Source organism: Chamaea fasciata, unplaced genomic scaffold (genome assembly GCF_029207755.1).
Source record: "Chamaea fasciata isolate MVZ Bird 193981 ecotype frontalis unplaced genomic scaffold, bChaFas1.0.hap1 SCAF_3, whole genome shotgun sequence".
Lineage (NCBI taxonomy): Eukaryota > Metazoa > Chordata > Aves > Passeriformes > Sylviidae > Chamaea > Chamaea fasciata.
The window spans coordinates 112,692,167-112,716,110 of record NW_027094088.1 but is presented as its reverse complement, the minus strand read 5'-3'; the positions used below and the strand labels follow the sequence as shown (position 1 = coordinate 112,716,110).

The following is a 23,944-nucleotide window of genomic DNA, read 5'->3' as shown; positions in this document are numbered from 1 at the left end:
GGGAACTGCAGCATTTCGTGGCAGGTAAATCACAGAATCGCAGAATGTGAAGGTTGGAAGGGACCTTCAAGATCATGGAGTCCAAGCCAGCCCTAACACCTCAACTAGGTCATGGCATCGAGTGCCACATCCAGTTTCCTTTTAAACACACCCAGGGATGGTGACTCCACCACCTCCCCAAGCAGACTATTCCGGTATTTAATCACTCTTCCCGTGAAAAACTTCGTCCTAATATCCAACCTCTATTTCCCTTGACTCAGCTCAAGACTGTGTCCTCTGGTTCTGTCAGTGCTGCCTGGAGAAAGAGACCAACCCCAGCTGAGCACAGCCACCTCTCAGGGAGTTGTGGAGAGTGACAAGGTCACCCCTGAGTCTCCTTTTCTCCAGGATAAACAATCCCAGATCCCGCAGTCGTTCCTCATATGGCTTGTGTTCCAAACCCCTCACCAGCCTTGTTGCCTCCTCTGGATGCATTCGAGCATCTCAAAGTCCTTCCTAAACTGAGATCCCAGAGCTGGACACAGCACTCAGTGTCCATCCTAAACTGAGACACCAGAGCTGGACACAGCACTCAGTGTCCATCCTAAACTGAGATCCCCGAGCTGGACACAGCACTCAGTGTCCATCCTAAACTGAGACACCAGAGCTGGACACAGCACTCAGTGTCCATCCTAAACTGAGATCCCAGAGCTGGACACAGCACTCAGTGTCCATCCTAAACTGAGATCCCAGAGCTGGACACAGCACTCAGTGTCCATCCTAAACTGAGATCCCAGAGCTGGACAGAGCACTCAGTGTCCATCCTAAACTAAGACACCAGAGCTGGACACAGCACTCAGTGTCCATCCTAAACTGAGATCCCAGAGCTGGACACAGCACTCAGTGTCCATCCTAAACTGAGATCCCAGAGCTGGACACAGCACTCAGTGTCCATCCTAAACTGAGACACCAGAGCTGGACACAGCACTCAGTGTCCATCCTAAACTGAGATCCCAGAGCTGGACACAGCACTCAGTGTCCATCCTAAACTGAGATCCCAGAGCTGGACACAGCACTCAGTGTCCATCCTAAACTGAGACACCAGAGCTGGACACAGCACTCAGTGTCCATCCTAAACTGAGATCCCAGAGCTGGACACAGCACTCAGTGTCCATCCTAAACTGAGACACCAGAGCTGGACACAGCACTCAGTGTCCATCCTAAACTGAGATCCCAGAGCTGGACACAGCACTCAGTGTCCATCCTAAACTGAGATCCCAGAGCTGGACACAGCACTCAGTGTCCATCCTAAACTGACGGGACAGAGCTGGACACAGCACTCAGTGTCCATCCTAAACTGAGATCCCACAGCTGGACACAGCACTCAGTGTCCATCCTAAACTGAGACACCAGAGCTGGACACAGCACTCAGTGTCCATCCTAAACTGAGATCCCAGAGCTGGACACAGCACTCAGTGTCCATCCTAAACTGAGATCCCAGAGCTGGACACAGCACTCAGTGTCCATCCTAAACTGAGATCCCAGAGCTGGACACAGCACTCAGTGTCCATCCTAAACTGAGATCCCAGAGCTGGACACAGCACTCAGTGTCCATCCTAAACTGAGATCCCAGAGCTGGACACAGCACTCAGTGTCCATCCTAAACTGAGATCCCAGAGCTGGACACAGCACTCAGTGTCCATCCTAAACTGAGATCCCAGAGCTGGACACAGCACTCAGTGTCCACCCTAAACTGAGACACCAGAGCTGGACACAGCACTCAGTGTCCATCCTAAACTGAGACACCAGAGCTGGACACAGCACTCAGTGTCCATCCTAAACTGAGACACCAAAGCTGGACACAGCACTCAGTGTCCATCCTAAACTGAGACACCAGAGCTGGACACAGCACTCAGTGTCCATCCTAAACTGAGATCCCAGAGCTGGACACAGCACTCAGTGTCCATCCTAAACTGAGACACCAGAGCTGGACACAGCACTCAGTGTCCATCCTAAACTGAGATCCCAGAGCTGGACACAGCACTCAGTGTCCATCCTAAACTGAGATCCCAGAGCTGGACACAGCACTCAGTGTCCACCCTAAACTGAGACACCAGAGCTGGACACAGCACTCAGTGTCCATCCTAAACTGAGACACCAGAGCTGGACACAGCACTCAGTGTCCATCCTAAACTGAGACACCAAAGCTGGACACAGCACTCAGTGTCCATCCTAAACTGAGACACCAGAGCTGGACACAGCACTCAGTGTCCATCCTAAACTGAGACACCAGAGCTGGACACAGCACTCAGTGTCCATCCTAAACTGAGACACCAGAGCTGGACACAGCACTCAGTGTCCATCCTAAACTGAGATCCCAGAGCTGGACACAGCACTCAGTGTCCATCCTAAACTGAGACACCAGAGCTGGACACAGCACTCAGTGTCCATCCTAAACTGAGATCCCAGAGCTGGACACAGCACTCAGTGTCCATCCTAAACTGAGATCCCAGAGCTGGACACAGCACTCAGTGTCCATCCTAAACTGAGATCCCAGAGCTGGACACAGCACTCAGTGTCCATCCTAAACTGAGATCCCAGAGCTGGACACAGCACTCAGTGTCCATCCTAAACTGAGATCCCAGAGCTGGACACAGCACTCAGTGTCCATCCTAAACTGAGATCCCAGAGCTGGACACAGCACTCAGTGTCCACCCTAAACTGAGACACCAGAGCTGGACACAGCACTCAGTGTCCATCCTAAACTGAGACACCAGAGCTGGACACAGCACTCAGTGTCCATCCTAAACTGAGACACCAAAGCTGGACACAGCACTCAGTGTCCATCCTAAACTGAGACACCAGAGCTGGACACAGCACTCAGTGTCCATCCTAAACTGAGACACCAGAGCTGGACACAGCACTCAGTGTCCATCCTAAACTGAGACACCAGAGCTGGACACAGCACTCAGTGTCCATCCTAAACTGAGATCCCAGAGCTGGACACAGCACTCAGTGTCCATCCTAAACTGAGACACCAGAGCTGGACACAGCACTCAGTGTCCATCCTAAACTGAGATCCCAGAGCTGGACACAGCACTCAGTGTCCATCCTAAACTGAGATCCCAGAGCTGGACACAGCACTCAGTGTCCATCCTAAACTGAGATCCCACAGCTGGACACAGCACTCAGTGTCCATCCTAAACTGAGATCCCAGAGCTGGACACAGCACTCAGTGTCCATCCTAAACTGAGATCCCAGAGCTGGACACAGCACTCAGTGTCCATCCTAAACTGAGACACCAGAGCTGGACACAGCACTCAGTGTCCATCCTAAACTGAGACACCAGAGCTGGACACAGCACTCAGTGTCCATCCTAAACTGAGACACCAGAGCTGGACACAGCACTCAGTGTCCATCCTAAACTGAGATCCCAGAGCTGGACACAGCACTCAGTGTCCATCCTAAACTGAGACCCCAGAGCTGGACACAGCACTCAGTGTCCATCCTAAACTGAGACCCCAGAGCTGGACACAGCACTCAGTGTCCATCCTAAACTGAGATCCCACAGCTGGACACAGCACTCAGTGTCCATCCTAAACTGAGATCCCAGAGCTGGACACACACTTGAGGTGTGGCCTGACCAGTGCCCAGTCCAAGGGCAGAATGACCTCCCTGCTCCTGCTGGCCACACCATTCCTGATCCAGGTGCCACTGGCCCTCTTGGCCACCTGGGCACACCCTGGCTCATGTCCAGCTGCTGTCACCAGTGTCCCCAGGTCCCTTTCCTCCTGGGCACTGTCCAGCCACACCGCCCCCAGCCCATAATGCTGCAGGGGGTTGTTGTGGCCAAAGTGAAGGACTCGACACTTGGACTCATTAAACTTCATCTTGTTGGACTCTGCCCACCCACCCAGCCGTTCCAGATCTCTCTGCGGAGCCATCCTGTCTTCTAAGCAGTCGACACACGCTCCCAGCTTAGCGTCATCCACAAATTTACTCGATAGCCTCATCCACGTCGTCAATAAAAACATCGAACCGAGCTGGCCCCAGCACAGAGCCCCGAGGGACCGCACTGGTGCGCGGCTGAGCCGGATACAGCACCGCTCCCCACCGCTCTGGGCCCTGCAGCCAGTTCCGAACCCAGCGAAGAGTGCTCCTGCCCAAGCCCCGGCCTGCCGGCTTCTCCAGGAGCGTGCTGGGGGAGACAGCGGCAAAGGCCTTGCTCAAGTCCAAACAGACAACATGCACAGCCCTTCCTGCTTTTAACTCGGGTTTTTGCACCACGGAGGAGCAAAAAGAGCGGCTTTGGTGGGAACTGCAGCATTTCGTGCCAGGTAAACTCTGTTTTTAACTCGGGTTAGGGCAGAGGAACAACAGGAACGGCTTTGGTGGGAACTGCAGCATTTCGTGCCGGGTAAATTCTGCTTTTAATTTGGATTTTTGCACCACAGAGGGCAGAGGAACAACAGGAACGGCTTTGGTGGGAACTGCAGCATTTAGTGCCGGGTAAATTCTGCTTTTAACTCGGGTTTTTGCACCACGGAGGGCAGAGGAACCACAGGAATGGCTTTGGTGGGAACTGCAGGATTTAGTGCCGGGTAAACTCTGCTTTTAACTCGGGTTAGGGCAGAGGAACAACAGGAACGGCTTTGGTGGGAAGTGCAGCATTTCGTGCCGGGTAAATTCTGCTTTTAATTTGGATTTTTGCACCACAGAGGGCAGAGGAACAACAGGAATGGCTTTGGTGGGAACTGCAGCATTTCGTGCCAGGTAAACTCTGTTTTTAACTCGGGTTAGGGCAGAGGAACAACAGGAATGGCTTTGGTGGGAACTGCAGCATTTCTTGCCGGGTAAATTCTGCTTTTAACTCGGGTTTTTGCACCACGGAGGGCAGAGGAACCACAGGAATGGCTTTGGTGGGAACTGCAGCATTTCGTGCCAGGTAAACTCTGTTTTTAACTCGGGTTAGGGCAGAGGAACAACAGGAATGGCTTTGGTGGGAACTGCAGCATTTCGTGCCGGGTAAATTCTGCTTTTAATTTGGATTTTTGCACCACGGAGGGCAGAGGAACAACAGGAATGGCTTTGGTGGGAACTGCAGGATTTAGTGCCGGGTGAATTCTGCTTTTAACTCGGGTTTTTGCACCACAGAGGGCAGAGAAGCAACGCTGGAGAAAGACGAGGCTAGGAAAAAAGGGGGAGAGGGAAAGGGAATTCAAAACTTCGAATTATCCCAGGAAGGAAGCAGCAAAATGGCAGGAAAGGAAGAGCAGCACTTGGAGAAGGAGACACTGCGGGGAGAAAGCTGGAATGATTCCATTTGGAGAGGAAAAGCCTGAGGGGAGGGGAATTAAAAATCTGAGAGCTTCCAAACACTCTTTAAGGAGAGTTTAACTACACCCCAAGCCAAAAGGGGGATTGAAGGAAAACGGTTTAAAAAAAGGTTAAAGAAATTAAAAAATCGCTCAATTCCAGATTGGTTTGGGCGGGAAGGGTCCTTAAATCCCAGCCCTGACACCTCCTGTTATCCCAGGATAGTCCAGCTTTTCCTTGGACATTCCCGGGGATCCAGAGCAGCCACGAATTCCTGGGAATTCTGTGCTGGAGCCTCAGAATCTGCCAGAAGCAATTCTACAACAAAATTCATTCATTTTTCACTCTTTTACAGTAAAAATAACTCTTTTTTCTCTTTTTCGTTTTTTTAACAAGAAAATCTACTCCTTTTGCTCTCTTTTACAAGAAAATCACCCCTTTTTTCTCTCTTTTACAGGAAAATCCCCTCCTTTTCCTCTCTTTTAAAGGAAAATTCACTCCTTTTTGCTCCATGTTCAGGATAACCGGGATGCGCAGACCCATCCGAAGGAGCCACTGCAATCCAAGCCCCAAAATTCCTCCAAACAGCAAATTTAAGGCACGGCACCTCAAATTTTTAAAGACCCCGCCACATTTAACTCCAAACTCTCCCGCAGACGAACCGCACAAAGACAAAAGTTTCGCATCATTTAACCAGAAGAGTGAAATTCCCTTTCCGCGCCGTCAGGGAGAGAGCATTCCAAGGTGAAAACGCGACCATTAATCTTTCGTTTCTCACAGATTCAGCCCACAAAGGGTTCCCCGAGCACTTCAAACAAACAAGAAAAATACAAATAAAGCGAATTTTGAACAGGTTGAGAATTATTCAACACCTTGATTTGGTTTGGGGGGTTTTTTTTCCCCTCCTTTGGATTCTCTTATCGATTATTGGTGAACTGAAGGCCAAAATTCAATAGATAGATAGATATTTGTGAAATATGGATAAAACATAAGTACAATAAAATAAAAATGAAATAAAATTAAATAAAATGAAATAAATTAGAATACAATCAAATTTAAAAAATAATAGTAAAATTTAAAAATATAAAATAAAATCCAATGAAATAAATTAGAATAAATTAGAATACAATGAAATTAAAAATAAATAATAAAATAAAATAAAATTTAAAAATATAAAATAAAATAAAATGAAATAAATTAGAATAAATTAGAATACAATAAAATTAAAAATAAATAATAAAATAAAATAAAATAAAAAATCTAAAATAAAATAAAATTAAATAAATTAGAAAAAATTAGAACAAAATCAAATTTAAAAAATAAATAATAAAATAGAATAAAAATATAAAATAAAATAAAACGAAATAAATTAGAATAAATTAGAACGCAATCAAATTAAAAAATAAATAATAAAATAAAAATATAAAATAAAATAAAATGAAATAAATTAGAATAAATTAGAACGCAGTCAAATTAAAAAATAAATAATAAAATAAAAATATAAAATAAGATAAAATGAAATAAATTAGAATAAATTAGAACGCAGTCAAATTAAAAAATAAAAAATAAAAATATAAAATAAGATAAAATGAAATAAATTAGAATAAATTAGAACGCAGTCAAATTAAAAAATAAACAATAAAATAAAAATATAAAATAAGATAAAATGAAATAAATTAGAATAAATTAGAACGCAGTCAAATTAAAAGATAAATAATAAAATAAAAATATAAAAGACAATAAAATAAAATAAATTAGAATAAATTAGAACGCAATCAAATTAAAAAAGAAATAATAAAATAAAAATATAAAATGAAATAAAATGAAATAAATTAGAATAAATTAGAATGCAATCAAGTTAAAAAAAATAAAATAAAATAAAATAAAAAATATTAAATAAAATGAATTGAAACAAAAAAAGAGAAACCACAACAAAAGAACTAATCAACCCCGAGCCAAACTGGAGAGGCTTACCTCCATGGCCAGAGCGGCAGTGTGCTGGTCGTAGTGGTTGAGGAGGTTGGGCATGAAGGTGCTGTTGTAGGGCAGGTCCTGGCACATCCTGAGGACGATGGGCTCGCAGGAGAAGAGGCTGTGCCCCGCCGCGGGGACCACCCAGCCCGCCCAAACCCACAGGGAGCACAGCACCCAGCCCAGAGCCATCCTCCCGCCCCGGGAAATCCTCCAGCTCCTCCAGAAATATCCCGCTTCTGGTCACCACAACATCCCCAGGCGTCGCTCGAGGCTCCTGCCGCCTGGAAGAGTTTCAGCGCTCAGCATCCTCAGCTCGGTCCGCGGAGACGGGCGAGAAATCTTCAGATCTTCCCTCCTCTTGAAAAGGGTTTTTGAGTTTCTCAGCCTTCCGTGGCACGAGTTCGGGGCTGGGGGTTTCAACCGCATTCCCACACCACGGAGCCCATGGCGACAGGGCGGCGCTCCAGGGGATCCCTGCTCCCTTCGCCTGGGAATACCTGGAGTACGAAAGACGACGGGCGCTGAAAAACCTGGGAGTCCAGGAAAAAATTCAGAATATTTCACAAAACACAATGGGCAGAAACCTGAAACGCGCTGATAAACCTGGGAGTCCAGGAAAAAATCCAGAATATTTCACAAAACACAATGGGCAGAAACCTGGAAAGTGCTGATAAACCAGGGAGTCCAGGAATAAATTCAGAATATTTCACAAAACACAACGGGCAGAAACCTGAAATGTGCTGATAAACCTGGGAATCAATGAAAAAATTCAGAATATTTCACAAAACACGACAGGCACTGAAAAACCTGGGAGTCCAGGAAAAAATCCAGAATATTTCACAAAACACAATGGGCAGAAACCTGAAACGCGCTGATAAACCTGGGAATCCAGGAAAAAATTCAGAATATTTCACAAAACACAACGGGCAGAAACCTGAAACGCGCTGAGAAACCTGGGAGTCCAGGAAAAAATTCAGAATATTTCACAAAACACAACGGGCAGAAACCTGAAACGCGCTGATAAACCTGGGAATCCAGGAAAAAATCCAGAATATTTCACAAAACACAACGGGCAGTAATCTGAAACGCGCTGATAAACCTGGGAGTCCAGGAAAAAATTCAGAATATTTCACAAAATACAACGGGCAGAAACCTGAAATGTGTGGATAAACCTGGGAATCCAGGAAAAAATCCAGAATATTTCACAAAACACAATGGGCAGAAACCTGGAAAGTGCTGATAAACCTGCGAATCCGGGAAAAAATTCAGAATATTTCACAAAACACGACAGGCACTGAAAAACCTGGGAGTCCAGGAAAAAATTCAGAATATTTCACAAAACACAACGGGCGCTGATAAACCTGGGAATCCGGGAAAAAATTCAGAATATTTCACAAAACACAACGGGCAGAAACCTGAAACGCGCTGAAGAACCTGGGAATCCACGAAAAAATTCAGAATATTTCACAAAACACGACAGGCACTGAAAAACCTGGGAGTCCAGGAAAAAATCCAGAATATTTCACAAAACACAATGGGCAGAAACCTGAAACGCGCTGATAAACCTGGGAATCCAGGAAAAAATTCAGAATATTTCACAAAACACAACGGGCAGAAACCTGAAATGTGCTGAAAAACCTGGGAATCCAGGAAAAAATTCAGAATATTTCACCTCTCAATCCCTGAAATGGCAGACAAACTGGTAATCCACAAAAATATTAAAAATGTCAAATGCATTTTAATATATTAACATTTAAAAATCTATTTTAATATTTTCCTATTAAAAATATTTCACCTCTCTCAATCACCCCTCATGCTGGCAGACAAACTGCTTCCAGTTCTCTCCGTGCAAGGCTCTTTTACAAGTTTCAATCCTGATTTTTTTTTATTATTTAAATTTTTTTTAAATTTTTCAAATATTTTTAATTTTTTAAAAAATTAAATTTTTAAAATTTTTTTTTTATTAGTTTATCTTTTATTTTTTTTTTAAATTTCTGGAGGAAATGAATGGAAGGCGGGTGAATGTAATGGGAGAATCTGACGGAAAAATCAGCTGGAGGAGTTTGATGGAAGACGGACGGGCTGAACGGAACAAAAAACACCCCAAAAAAACCCCGTGAAGACACGAGGATCACACCGATCGTGACGGAATATTTCTATTTTTAGCAAACCCCCACACTTCCCACTTGGCCAGGCGGAAAGCAGGCTGCCTGTGACTCGCGGACACCGACAGCATCTCGGCATTATTCCTCGGGAATAATTATAAAAAACAAAACGATTCCATTATTCCCGAGGAATAATTCTAAAAACAAAACGATTAAATTGGTCCTGAGGAATAATTATAGAACAACAAAAAAAAAAAACCAACCCACAAAACCCCACAGGTTTGTCGGCCTGGGCTCAAACGTGGCATTTTAATCTGATTTCTTTCTTTATTGCTCTTGTCCCAAAGCCATTTTAATTGCACGCCTCCATCCCCAAAAAGCCCCTTTTAAACAAAAAAAAATCGCAAATTCCAGTCCCCTAACCAGCTGCTTTAAAGTGAATCATCCTTTTCAAAAGCACCAGAAAACTGGGAAACCCCAAATATTCTGTCAATATCGCCACGAGCAGGCAACCACAAATCCGAATGGATTCCCAACCCTGAGCGAACGGAGTTTTTTCCCCTCGGGGAAAAGGTTTTTCCTTTCTGTCTATAAGACAGGAAGAATTTAATTACCAGACTGGGGCTGTTCTGACCGTTTTTATTTACACGGGCCCACCTTACGGTCACAAAAATTAAGGTTTGAAACCCTTTGGCGCGGTTTTGTGGGTTGGGCCGGATTAATCTCCAGAGGTTCCTTCCAACCTAAACAACTCTGGGCTTCTCTGGGCGAGGGGAAAGGGTTTGGCTGGAGCTTTTTGGAGACAGGTTGTTTAAAAACAAACATGGAAAGAGGGGGAAAAAAAAAAAAAAACAGCAAGGTGCTAAAGACAACCACGTCAAAATTCGGTTTATTGGTGGCTTTGCTCTCACAGGGATTGGCGGGGAAGGCGTGGTTGAGGCAGCGCTGAAAAAAGGGGGAAAAATAGAATTAGGAGAGGCTCCAAAGGCAGGGAAAACCAAACATGGGCAAAAAAAAAAAAAAGGAAAAAGAAAAAAAGAAAAGGGGGAAAGGAGAACTACCAACGCACCTGAAGTGGTGGAAGCAACAGAGCTCAGATCTCAGCTGGTGTCCTGAATTGAATGTTCCTGTGAAGGGTCAACACACTGAGTTTATAAAGATCCAAATTAACCAGAACATTTAACACACGTTCCGTGTGACTGCAGCTGATTTCAGGCCAGTTTCCTGATGATTTGAGCTGGAAAAGTTCTCATTTAAGAAATGAAATTTCTCAAATTATTTTGATGACTGGAAAAGAGACAAGGAGCTGAACTGTCCCCCGTGCCAGGCAGCATCACCAACCCTGGAGCCTGCCTGAGTTTATAAAAAAAACAAATTAACCAGAACATTTAACACACGTTCCGTGTGACCACAGCTGATTTCAGGCCAGTTTCAAGATGATTTGAGCTGGAAAAGTTCTGATTTAAGAAATGAAATTTCTCAGATGAATTTGGCGACTCTGGAAAAGGAACGAGGAGCTGAACTGTCCCCTGTGCCAGGCAGCATCACCTGGAGCCTGCCTGAGTTTATAAAGATCCAAATCAACCAGAACATTTAACACACGTTCCGTGTGACCACAGCTGATTTCAGGCCAGTCTCCTGATGATTTGAGCTGGAAACGTTCTCATTTAAGCAATGTAATTTCTCAGATGAATTTGGCGACTCTGGAAAAGGGACAAGGAGCTGAACTGTCCCCCGTGCCAGGCAGCATCACCAGCCCTGGAGCCTCCCTGAGCAGGAAGACAGATAAAACAGCCAGATAAAACCATTCCCTGCTTGGTTTTGCCAAGTTCCCTGGCAGAAAAATTGGCAATAAATGGTCCCTTCCAAGCCAAGGCAGCCTGTGATCCATCCCCATGCTGGACAAGGTGCTTAATCCCCCTTGGAATCCAGTCCCTTGGGTTTAACAGTTTAATAACAGTTCCTCAAACTCGGGAAATTTAAAAAAAAGTTTTTTGAGTTTGTTGGCACCTCCAGAACTCTGGATTCACTTTTTTGTTTGTTTGGTTTTTTGACCTAAACCAACTCCAAAGGATTTTGTTCCCCTGTTTGAGTGAGGTCACCTCGCCGAGTGGATGAGCAAGCGACTTTTTTGTTTTAATTTATTTTTTTTTTGCTGACTGTAATTGAGGTGTAATTACAGTGATCTGTCCCCCCAAAAAAAAGGTTCAGAAGCAACCTAAGATGAACCGTGCTCACACCAGTTGAAGTCTGCCCCATAAAAATTGGGCAAATCCGGGTCAGGATGGGGAGTTTTGGGAAGCGGTCCAAGGATGCTCCATAGGAACCACGTTAGTGACACGCGACACGGCAGGATCCGAACACACCCACCTCTCCTCTGCCTTCCCCACAGCCTCAAGCTGAAGGAAACGTGCAAAAAACAACGATTCGATGAACCACCACCAAAAAAAAAAAAAAAAAAAAAGCTTTAACTACAAAAAAGCAGAACAAATTTCCTCGTGTCCCTTCAGGACTTCTCCATTTCACCTTCAAGGCGATCATTAGAGTCTCGTGGACAGGATTAAGGACTGTATTTATACAGGGAAAGCACATCAAAACGGACAACCAGGCCCTGGGGAAAACTGAAATGATTCCGGGTGAAATGAAGCCCAAAAAAAGAGAAAAAAAATAAAAAATAAAAAAAGGAGAAGGATTCCATTGCGAAAGGAGCCCCGAGTTTCGCAAAGCGGCCCGTGGATGATCCGTGAATTGGCGCAGACAGACGGAGGGACAGACAGACAGACGGGTGGTGTAATAACCCACCCTCGGTGTCAGGAGAGTTCCTCCGCCACAGATCCAGTCTGGGCACTCTTCGCTGAGCCTCTGCACACGAGATTGCTGCGGTTGGTTGTTTTTTTTTGTGTGTGTGTGTATATGAAAACAAAACACTTTCGATGACACCCGGGATGAAAAGAGGAGCGGGAGGACTCCCCTCCCACCGCAAAAAACGCCGGCGAAGAGGAGCACTTTGTTCCTGAGGTTGTGGATTTTTTTTTTTTTTTTGTTTTGGACATGATTTACCAGCAGGAGAAGCCCATCCAATTCTTGCTGGGAAGGATTAATTAAGATATGAACCGTCAATTGTTATAAACAGGGGGAAATCACGAGGAGAAAGGGTTGATACCCACAAGAAATTTTTTTTTTCTTTATTTTTTTTTATAAACTAAATTTCAAAGTCCCTAAGGGAGCCATGAGGAAAAAAAAAAAAACCAAAACCAAACCCCAAAAAAAAAAACCCACCTTGTCAGACTTTGGAAAGAAAGGATGGGATGAATTCCCAGTTATCTGTCCCAGAGAAAGGAGGAGATGAAACAAGGAACCAGACTCCTCCTGGAGGAGAGGAAAATGTCCTCTCAGCCATTCCCCACCCAATTCTGACCCTGGAGAAAGGAGAGCAACTCACCCACGGCATCTCCCCAGCCCTTTCCCACCCACGCGGAGGCACAAAAGGAGGATGAATTATTCTCCCAACTCCGTTCTAATTAATTACTCAGTGGGAAATTAACTCCAGTCTTGCTCCGTCTGGAGGGGCAGCCACGCCACAATCCCACCACATCCCCCCCTTTTTTTTTTTTTTTTTCAATTAGGGCCAAAGAGAGAGGATGGAAAGGCAGGAACAACCCTGGAGAGATTTTTTTTTTTTTTTCCCCCACGGAATCATGGAATGGTTTGGGTCGGAGGGATCTTGGAAGCTCATCTAATTCCAAGCCCCGCACCATGGGCAAGGGATGCCACCGGTCAGAAACAGAGGGACGAGGTCTGTCACCTCTCTCCGCCTGTTCCCATTCCACGGGAAGGGACGGGAGAGGGGGAAATCCTGCAGGTTCCCTGCTCCATGGGCCGCCGAGCCAGCAGCCCTTTTGGGAAAAGCACAAGGAACAGGCGCACGGGCGGGACCAGCATCCAAACCCTCACTGCCGAGGCGCCGGGAGCGGCGGATCCACGCCCGGAACACCCGCACCGCCTTCCCGGAGGGAGCCGGGGAGAGCACGGCCAGCGCCGGCATCCTCCGAGCCCTCAATCCCGCCGAGACCCCAGCGAAGGGTGGCGAGGCTTCAGCAACCCCTGAACCCTCAAGGAAGGGCGGTGAGACACCGGCATCCTCCGGGCCCTCAGCGAAGGCGGGTGAGGAGGCTCCGGCATCCCCCGAGCCCTCAGCGGAGGGCGGTGAGGCTCCGACATCTCCCGAGCCCTCAATCGGAGGGAGGTGAGGCTCTGGAATCCCCCGAGCCCTCAGCATTCCCCGAGCCCTCAGCGAGGGCGGCGAGGCTCTGGAATCCCCCGAGCCCTCAATCCCCCGAGCCCTCAGTCGGAGGGAGGCGAGGCTCTGGAATCCCCCGAGCCCTCAATCCCCCGAGCCCTCAGCGAGGGCGGCGAGGCTCTGGAATCCCCCGAGCCCTCAATCCCCCGAGCCCTCAGCGAGGGCGGCGAGGCTCCGGCGACATCCCCCGAGCCCTCAGTCGGAGGGAGGTGAGGCTCTGGAATCCTCCGAGCCCTCAATCCCCCGAGCCCTCAGCGGAGGGCGGTGAGGCTCCAGAATCCTCCGAGCCCTCAGCATTCCCCGAGCCCTCAGCGAGGGCGGCGAGGCTCCGGCGACATCCCCCGAGCCCTCAGTCGGAGGGAGGTGAGGCTCTGGAATCCTCGGAGCCCTCAATCCCCCGAGCCCTCAGCGGAGGGCGGTGAGGCTCCAGCCTCCCCTCCCCGAGGCCGCCGTACCGCACTCCGCCAGCATCCGCGGCCTCACGGGGAGCGGATCCGGCCCGTTCCCGGTGCTCAGGGCCGCCATCCCCCGTCCTCCGCCCGCCCGCCCGCCGAGGGCAGCACCGGCATCCCCCGTCCCCTCGCCGCGCTACCGGCCGCAGGGCGCTCTGCGCGGCCGCCCCGCTGCACGGCCGCCGATCCCCGCTGCCGTGCTCCGGTTACCTGCGCGGCCCCGCCGTGTCCCCGTTACCTGCGCGGCCCCGCCGTGTCCCGGTTACCGGCGCGGCCCCGCCGTGTCCCGGTTACCGGCGCGGCCCCGCCGCCCTCACGCTCCCGCGCGCGCCGCTCGCTCCAGTGGCGGCGGCGGCGGCAGCGCCCGGCCACGCCCCTCCTCGCAGCCACGCCCCACCCCGCGCAGCCACGCCCCCCCACCTCGCGCCATCTCGCCCCGCCCACTACCCCCGCCGCCCGGCCAATCAAAGCGCGGCGGCCTGGTTGCTAGGTAGATCGGAACCCCCGGCCGCTTTAACCCTGCCGGGGGGGGCTCTGATTGGCCGGCGCCCCCCGGGGTTGCCGTGGAGACGGGATGCGGACGGGCGGGAGGAGGAGGAGGGAGCTGATTGGCTGGCGCCGCCCCCCCCGGAGGTTGCCATAGCGACGGGATGCGGACGGGAGGGAAGGAGGAAGAGGAGGAGGCGGCGTCCGCAGGCGGGAGGAGGAAGGTGAGAGGGCACGGGGGGACACGGGAGGGCGTGGGGAGGGGGCGTCGCTGCGGTGGGACGCGAGCGGACACATCCCAGGGGACACCGGGGGCGTAGAGCGTCGCCACAGGGGGAACAACCGCAGCGTTGGCACGGCGGGGCGGAGGACGCAAAACGCGCCGGGGAGGTGGCACAAACTCCGCCGGGAGCGCGGAGGGGACAATGCGGCTTCGGCGTGCCGGGTGGGAAATTGTCAGCGGGAGCTCGGCGGCAAGGGCAGGGCAGCGGTGTTCCCCAGCGTTTACATCCCTAGGGACGGGTGGGGCTGCCCAGGTGGGCAGAGGCCGGCCGGTGGCACCTGCGTTGTCCCAGCTCGGGGGTGGCAGCAGGGCCAGGACAGTGCCTGTGCTTTGTGCTGGCACCGCTGGGCCACCTGCAGGGCTGGGGACAGCTCTGGGACAAAAGGGACATGGAGGGGCTGGAGCGTGTCCAGGGCAGGGAACAGAGCCCCGGGAAGGGCTGAGGAGCTGGGCAAGGGGCTGAGCCTGGAGAAAAGGAGGCTCAGGGGGGAGCTGGTGGCTCCGCACAACTCCCGGACAGGAGGGGACAGCCAGGGGGGTGGATTTGGGATCTGCTCCCAGGGAACAGGGACAGAGGAGAGGGAACGGCCTCAGGGTGGATGTTTGGGTGGTCAAGCGGTGGGTCAGGCTGCCCAGGGCGCGCTCACCGCCGGAAGAGTCCGAAAGCCGTGAGGGTGTGGCACTCGGGGACACGGATTTGGGTTCAAGAGCGTTGGGATTCTCAGAGGTCTCCCACCAACCAACCGCGAGGGCTCCGTGCTTCCGCCAAGGGAGTCTCCAGGCCTGCGGCGTCAAAGGCATGGCGCCAACGCAACGGGCCCGGGGGACGCTCGGAAAACACTCCGGGGTCCACGGGGAGGGGGGAAGGTCCCAGCCTTGGGGGATTATTGACTGGTGGTTATTGGTTATTGGTTATTGGTTATTGGTTACTGGTTATTGGTTATTGGTTATTGGTTATTGGTTCTTGGTTATTGGTTATTGGTTATTGGTTATTGGTTATTGGTTATTGGTTATTGGTTATTGGTTCTTGGTTATTGGTTATTGGTTATTGGTTATTGGTTATTGGTTATTGGTTATTGACTTTCGATTTTTGACTTTCGATTTTTGACTTTCGATTTTTGACTTTCGATTTTTGATTTTTGATTTTTTTTTTTGACTTCTGACTTTTGGGTTTTGATTTTTTTTTTTTTACTTTTGACTTTCGAGTTTTGATTTTTGATTTTTGATTTTTGATTTTTGACTTTTGAGTTTTGATTTTTGACTTTTGACTTTTGACTTTTGAGTTTTGATTATTGTTTTTTGACTTTTGAGTTTTGAGTTTTTATTATTGATTTTTGATTTTTGATTATTGATTATTGATTTTTGACTTTTGACTTTTGACTTTCGAGTTTTGACTTTTGACTTTTGAGTTTTTATTTTTGATTTTTGATTTTTGACTTTTGCGTTCTGATTATCGATTTTTGACTTTTGATTTTTTGATTTTTGATTTTTTTTTTGACTTCTGACTTTTGGGTTTTGATTTTTTTTCTTTACTTTTGACTTTCGAGTTTTGATTTTCGATTTTTTTTGACTCTTGAGTTTTGATTATTGATTTTTGACTTTTGACTTTTGAGTTTTTATTATTGATTTTTGATTTTTGACTTTTGACTTTTGACTTTTGCGTTTTTATTATCGATTTTTGATTTTTGACTTTTGACTTTTGATTATCGATTTTTGACTTTTGAGTTTCGATTTTTCACTTTCGACTTTCGAATTTTGATTTTTTTTTTTTTTGATTTTCGCCTTCTGACTTTCGCCTTCCGATTTTTGACTTCCGATTTTTGCTTTGGCGCAATAATTCACACTCCAAATCACTCCCTCGCTTTGAGCCCGATTCCCTTCAATCCCAAAACTTTTTAAATCTCTCCCCAGCTGAACTTTTCCGCGTGGGTTGCTGGGGTTAGGGGGACTCCGTCCTTAAACCTCTGCCTGCAGCAGGCCCCGGCCGCCACCAAGGTTTTCTTTCTGCGGAGACCGTGGACAAAAATCATCAATTAATGGGTCGTTAAGATTTTCCTCCGCGGAATCGCTGATTTTTTTATTTTATTTATTTTATTTTATTTTTTTTTTAAAAAAACCCATTTTAAAATCCCAGCTCGCACCTGGAATGAGTGGAAGCATTTCCAGTGGTTTCCCAAGTGGATTTTTTTTCCCGTCTCCTGCCCTGTGGAACTTAATATTTCCAAATTTCCAGATTTCTTGGACGCTCCCATCCCTGGCGATTTTGCTCTTTTTAACCCTGCAGAAACTCATAAAATTCGGGGTGTTTTTCCCCCCCCAAATCTCTTTTGCGCTGATATTTACCGTACCTCCCGCCTGCTCCTACGTTTCCTTTTTATTTTTTCCAGCTCCTACATCTCCTTTTGATTTAAATGAAAAGAGTTTTTTGGTTTTTTTTTTTTTTTTTTTGGCCTTGTGCCTTGATACCTTTTCCTTTTTATTTTTTTTTAAGTGAAAATAGATTTTTTTTTGACGTTGCGTGTCGATAGCTTTTCCTTTTTAATATTTTTTAGTGAAAATAGATTTTTTTTGGCATTGTGCATTGATGCCTTGTCCTTTTTATTTATCTTAAGTGAAAAATGGATTTTTTTTGACATTGTGTCTCTCTAGCTTCTCCTTTTTTATTTTTTTTTTTAAGTGAAAAATCGAATTTTTTTTTGGCATTGTGTCTCTCTAGCTTCTCCTTTTTTATTTTTTTAAGAGAAAATAGATTTTTTTTTTTGCGTCGATACCTTTTTTTATTTATTTTAAGTGAAAAATCGATTTTTTTTGGCATTGTGTCTCTCTAGCTTCTCCTTTTTATTATTTTTAAGAGAAAATAGATTTTTTTTTGCGTCGATACCTTTTCCTTTTTTTTTATTTTAAGTGAAAAATCGATTTTTTTGGCATTGTGTCTCTCTAGCTTCTCCTTTTTTATTTTTTTAAGAGAAAATAGATTTTTTTTTTACGTCAATACCTTTTTTTATTTATTTTAAGTGAAAAATCGATTTTTTTTGGCATTGTGTCTCTCTAGCTTCTCCTTTTTTTATTTTTTAAGAGAAAATAGATTTTTTTTGTGTCGATACCTTTTCCTTTTTATTTATTTTAAGTGAAAAATCGATTTTTTTGGCATTGTGTGTCTCTAGCTTCTCCTTTTTATTATTTTCAAGAGAAAATAGATTTTTTTTGCGTCGATATCTTTTCCTTTTTATTTATTTTAAGTGAAAAATCGAATTTTTTTGGCATTGTGTCTCTCTAGCTTCTCCTTTTTTATTTTTTAAGAGAAAATAGATTTTCTTTTTGGCGTCGATACCTTTTCCTTTTTATTTATTTTAAGTGAAAAATCGATTTTTTTTGGCATTGTGTCTCTCTAGCTTCTCCTTTTTTATTTTTTTAAGAGAAAATAGATTTTCTTTTTGGCGTCGATACCTTTTCCTTTTTATTATTTATTTTAAAGTGAAAATAGATTTGTTTTGTTTGGTATTTTGGGTTTTTTTTGGCGTTGTGTGTCAATAGCTTTTCCTCCTCGGGCGGCCAACCAGCGTTCCCCTGATGTCTGCCTGAGGCTCGATCCTCCTTTTCCTCCCCTCCTGTCTCTTGCTGCTCTCGGAATGTTTCGGGATCGCCTGAGCCCGGCGGATTTCATCCCGGGGATGTGGCAAGGGCCAGCTGGAGCAATCCCTGGGATGTTGATTTGGGCAACCGGCCCAAAGATAACGAATCTCTCCGAGGGAAAGGGAGGCCCAGCCCCGCCCCGGCATTCCAGCTGCTTTTCCACCCGGCTGCCCTGGAGCCGGGCTGGGAGAGCCGGGAATGTTCACCTGGAGACGGGAAGGATCCAGGGAATCCTCAACGTCCTTTCCAGCAGCCGGGAATGTTCACCTGGAGACGGGAAGGATCCAGGGAATCCTCCAAGTCCTTTCCAGGAGCTGGGAATGATCACCTGGAGAAGGGAAGGATCCAGAGAATCCTCCAAGTCCTTTCCAGGAGCTGGGAATGATCACCTGGAGAAGGGAAGGATCCAGGGAATCCTCAAAGTCCTTTCCAGGAGCTGGGAATGATCACCTGGAGAAGGGAAGGATCCAGAGAATCCTCAAAGTCCTTTCCAGGAGCCGGGAATGTTCACCTGGAGAAGGGAAGGATCCAGGGAATCCTCAAAGTCCTTTCCAGGAGCTGGGAATGATCACCTGGAGAAGGGAAGGATCCAGGGAATCCTCAAAGTCCTTTCCAGCAGCTGGGAATGTTCACCTGGAGAAGGGCAGGATCCAGGAATTCTTCAGAGTCCTTTCCAGGAGCTTGGTGGGTCCAGCCTGGAGAAGGGAAGGATCCAGGAATTCCTCAGAGCCTTTCCAGGAGCTGGGAATGTTCACCTGGAGAGGAGAAGGATCCAGGAAGTCCTCAAAGTCCTTTCCAGGAGCTGGGAATGTTCATCTGGAGAGGAGAAGGATCCAGGAAGTCCTCAGAGCCCATCCCAGGAGCTGGGAATGTTCACCTGGAGAAGAGAAGGATCCAGCAAGTCCTCAAAGTCCTTTCCAGGAGTTTGGTGGGTCCAGCCTGGAGAAGAGAAGGGTCCAGGAATTCCTCAGAGCCAATTTCCAGAGCTGGGAATGTTCACCTGGAGTGGAAAGGGATCCAGGAATTCCTCAGAGCCTTTCCAGGAGCTGGGAATGTTCATCTGGAGAGGAGAAGGATCCAGGAAGTCCTCAAAGTCCTTTCCAGGAGCTGGGAATGTTCACCTGGAGAGGAGAAGGATCCAGGAAGTCCTCAGAGCCCATCCCAGGAGCTGGGATGGGGGAACAGGAAACAGGGAATGCCTTCCCACTGCCAGAAGCTGGGAATTAGGGAAGGAATCCTTCCCTGTGAGGCCAGGGAGGCCCTGGAATAAAATTCCCAGGGAATTCTGGATTCCTGGAAGTGTCCAAGGCCATGTCGGAGCAGCCTGGGACAGCGGGAGGTGTCCCTGCCCGTGGAGAGGTTGGAACGAGATGATTTTAAAGGTCGCTTCCCACCAGAACCATTCCATGGGTGAACGCAGAGAGAACCAAATCGCGGCGTGCGCAACTTGGGGAAATTCCAGTAAATCCTCCAAAATCCAAAATCCAATCCAGGCAGGATGGTGGCTGATGCAGCTCAATGGAATGATGAGATTATGGAATCATGGAATTATTAAATTAGGGAATGGGACTTTGACATGGGACCAACCTAGATGGTCAAATCAAACCCCTGGCCCTGCACAGACACCACAAAATTCACACGGACCGTCCCCAAATCCTGAAGTTTCCCACAGACTTTCCCAAATCCTGAAGTTTCCGGCTTTTCCCAAATCCTGAAGTTTCCCACAGATTTTTCCCAAATCCTGAAGTTTCCGGCTTTTCCCAAATCCTGAAGTTTCAGACTTTTCCCAAATCCTGAAGTTTCCGACTTTTCCCAAATCCTGAAGTTTCAGACTTTTCCCAAATCCTGAAGTTTTCGACTTTTCCCAAATCCTGACGTTTCCAACTTTCCCAAATCCTGAAGTTTCCGACTTTTCCCAAATCCTGAAGTTTCCGACTCTTCCCAAATCCTGAAGTTTCAGATTTTCCCAAATCCTGAAGTTTCAGATTTTCCCAAATCCTGAAGTTTCCAATTTTCCCAAATTATGAAGTTTCCGACTTTTCCCAAATCCTGAAGTTTCAGATTTTCCCAAATCTTGAAGTTTCACACAGACTTTTCCCAGATCCCGAAGTTTCAGACTTTTCCCAAATCCTGAAGTTTCTGGCTTTTCCCAAATCCTGAAGTTTCTGACTTTTCCCAAATCCTGAAGTTTCAGACTTCTCCCAAATCCTGAAATTTCAGACTTTCCCCAAATCCTGAAGTTTCCAATTTTCCCAAATCCTGAAGTTTCTGGCTTTTCCCAAATCCCGAAGTTTCAGACTTTTCCCAAATCCCGAAGTTTCAGACAGACTTTTCCCAAATTCTGAAGTTTCCAATTTTCCCAAATTATGAAGTTTCAGACTTTTCCCAAATCCTGAAGTTTCAGATTTTCCCAAATCCTGAAGTTTCAGACTTCCCCCAAATCCTGAAGTTTCAGATTTTCCCAAATCCTGAAATTTCAGACTTTCCCCAAATCCTGAAGTTTCCAATTTTCCCAAATTATGAAGTTTCAGATTTTCCCAAATCCCGAAGTTTCAGACTTTTCCCAAATCCCGAAGTTTCAGACAGACTTTTCCCAAATCCTGAAATTTCCAATTTTCCCAAATTATGAAGTTTCAGATTTTCCCAAATCCCGAAGTTTCAGACTTTTCCCAAATCCCGAAGTTTCAGACAGACTTTTCCCAAATTCTGAAGTTTCCAATTTTCCCAAATTATGAAGTTTCAGACTTTTCCCAAATCCTGAAGTTTCAGATTTTCCCAAATCCTGAAGTTTCAGACTTCCCCCAAATCCTGAAGTTTCAGACTTTTCCCAAATCCCGAAGTTTCAGACTTTTCCCAAATCCCGAAGTTTCAGACAGACTCTTCCCAAATCCTGAAGTTTCCAATTTTCCCAAATTATGAAGTTTCAGATTTTCCCAAATCCCGAAGTTTCAGACTTTTCCCAAATCCCGAAGTTTCAGACAGACTTTTCCCAAATCCTGAAATTTCCAATTTTCCCAAATTATGAAGTTTCAGATTTTCCCAAATCCCGAAGTTTCCGACTTTTCCCAAATCCCGAAGTTTCACACAGCCTTTTCCCAAATCCTGACGCTTTCCCTGTAAACGTGGCCACGGGTTTCTGGACCTGGGTTTTTTTTTTTGGCTTTTTCTCCACTTTGGGCATCGGAATTTCATGGAAACGAAACAGAATCCCGGCAGGGAATGATCCCAAATCCTGCCGCAAAATATGAACTCCACAATCTTGGTCGCTCCACCAAGTCGACGTGAACCCTCGGTGAGTCCTTCCGCTTCGGGTCGGAGGTGAAAATCCCAGAGAGGATTTGTTTTTTAAGGATCTTTAGCCCTCCCCCAAAAAACCCCTAAAATAAAACAGCAACAAAAAACCCCAAAAACAAACCAAAAAAAGCCACCAAAAAAACCCCAAAATCAACCGAAATTCCGAAAAATCGCGGAGAAAAATCTCAGATTTTTAGGACAAATTTATTTTCTGAGCACGGGGAGGAAAATGCAACAGATTTTTTGGTTGTTGTTGTTTGGGTGGGTTTGGGGGTTTTTTTTTGGTTCGTTTAGGGGTTTTTAATCATTTCTTTTCAAATTTTGGTTCAGAAGTTTCTTTTATTTTTTAAATTTGTTCATTTTGGTTGTTTTTTTTTTTTTTTGTTTTTTGTTTAGGGGTTTTTAATCATTTCTTTTCAAATTTTGGTTCAGAAGTTTCTTTTATTTTTTAAATTTGTTCATTTCGGTTGGGTTTTTTTTGGTTTTTTTTTGTTTAGGGGTTTTTAATCATTTCTTTTCAAATTTTGGTTCAGAAGTTTCTTTTATTTTTTAAATTTGTTTATTTCGGTTGGGTTTTTTTTTTTGTTTTTTTGTTTAGGGGTTTTTAATCATTTCTTTTCAAATTTTGGTTCAGAAGTTTCTTTTATTTTTTAAATTTGTTCATTTCGGTTGGGTTTTTTTTGTTGTTTTTTGTTTAGGGGTTTTTAATCATTTCTTTTAAAACTTTGGTTTAGAAGTTTGTTTTATTTTGTTAATTTCTTTATTTTGGTTGGGGGTTTTTTGGTGTGAGTGGTTTTTTTGTGTGTGTATTTGGTTTTTTGGTTTTTTTGGTATTTTTGGTTTTTTTCTTGGGTTTTGGGGTTTTTTATGTGGGTGGGGTTTTTTTGTGAATGTGGTTTTCTGGTGTTTTTTTTGGTTTTTTTGGTTATTTTCTTGTTTTTTGGGTATTTTTTTCATGTGGGTTTTTTTTTCTGTATGTGGTTTTCTGGTTTTTTGGCTTTTGGGTTTTTTTCTTGTTTTTTGGGGATTTTTTCACGTGAGTTTTTTTTGTGAATGTGGTTTTCTGGGTTTTTTTGTTTTTTGGGTTTTTTTCTTGGTTTTGTGGGAGGTTTTTTTTGTGTGTGTGTATGTGGTTTTCTTGGTTTTTTGGTTTTTTGGTTTTTTTTCTTGGTTTTCTGGGGTTTTTTTAATGTTTTTTTTTGTGTATGTGGTTTTCTGTTTTTTTGGCTTTTGGGTTTTTTCTTGTTTTTTGGGTTTTTTTTCCGTGTGGGTTTTTTTTGTGTATTTGGTTTTCTGTTTTTTTTGGTATTTTTGGGTTTTTTTCTTGGTTTTCGGTGTTTTTTTGAGGGTGTTTTTTTTGTGTGTATGTGGTTTTCTGGTTTTTTTTTTTTTTTTTCCCCTTGTTTTTTGGTTTTTTTTCATTTGGGTGTTTTTTTTTGTGTTTGTGGTTTTCTGGTTTTTTGGCTTTTGGGTTTTTTTCTTGTTTTTTGGGGATTTTTTCACGTGGGTTTTTTTTTTTTGGTGAATGTGGTTTTCTGGGTTTTTTTGGTTTTTTGGGTTTTTTTCTTGGTTTTGTGGGAGTTTTTTTTTGTGTGTGTGTATGTGGTTTTCTTGGTTTTTTGGGTTTTTTTCTTGGTTTTCTGGGGTTTTTTTAATGTTTTTTTTGTGTATGTGGTTTTCTGGTTTTTTGGCTTTTGGGTTTTTTCTTGTTTTTTGGGTTTTTTTTTCCGTGTGGGTTTTTTTTGTGTATTTGGTTTTCTGTTTTTTTGGTATTTTTGGGTTTTTTTCTTGGTTTTCGGTGTTTTTTTGAGGGTGTTTTTTTTGTGTGTATGTGGTTTTCTGGGTTTTTTTGTGGTTTTTTGTTTTTTCTGTTTTTTGGGGATTTTTTCACGCGGGGTTTTTTTTTTGTGAATGTGGTTTTCTGGGTTTTTTTTGGTTTTTTGTTTTTTTCTTTCTTGGTTTTGTGGGGGTTTTTTAATTTTTTTTTTTTATTTTGTGTATGTGGTTTTCTTGGTTTTTTGGTTTTTTGGGTTGCTTCTTGGTTTTTGGGGTTTTTTTTCCATGTGGGGTGTTTTTTGCGTATTTGGTTTTTTGTTTTTTTGGTATTTTTGGTTTTTTTCTT

General features: G+C 45.3%; 2 protein-coding genes across 3 annotated transcripts in view; one reads left to right on the top strand and one right to left on the bottom strand.

Moving 5' to 3' along the window:
* Positions 1–14,498, bottom strand: part of FZD3 (frizzled class receptor 3) — a 63,665-nt gene extending 49,167 nt beyond the window's left edge. The window contains exons 1-3 of the mRNA XM_066180160.1: positions 14,365–14,498; positions 10,444–10,501; positions 7,270–7,766 (exon numbers count right to left, since the gene is read on the bottom strand). Coding sequence (XP_066036257.1) covers positions 7,270–7,458 — 189 coding nt within the window. The 5' untranslated portion in view covers positions 7,459–7,766; positions 10,444–10,501; positions 14,365–14,498. The remainder of the gene's footprint in view (positions 1–7,269; positions 7,767–10,443; positions 10,502–14,364) is intronic.
* Positions 14,499–14,768: 270 nt separating this feature from the next.
* FBXO16 (F-box protein 16) overlaps positions 14,769–23,944 on the top strand; it is a 62,826-nt gene continuing 53,650 nt past the window's right edge. For both annotated transcript variants that reach the window (XM_066180159.1, XM_066180158.1), the window contains exon 1: positions 14,769–14,836. The gene's annotated coding sequence lies outside the window, so the exon portion shown is untranslated. The remainder of the gene's footprint in view (positions 14,837–23,944) is intronic.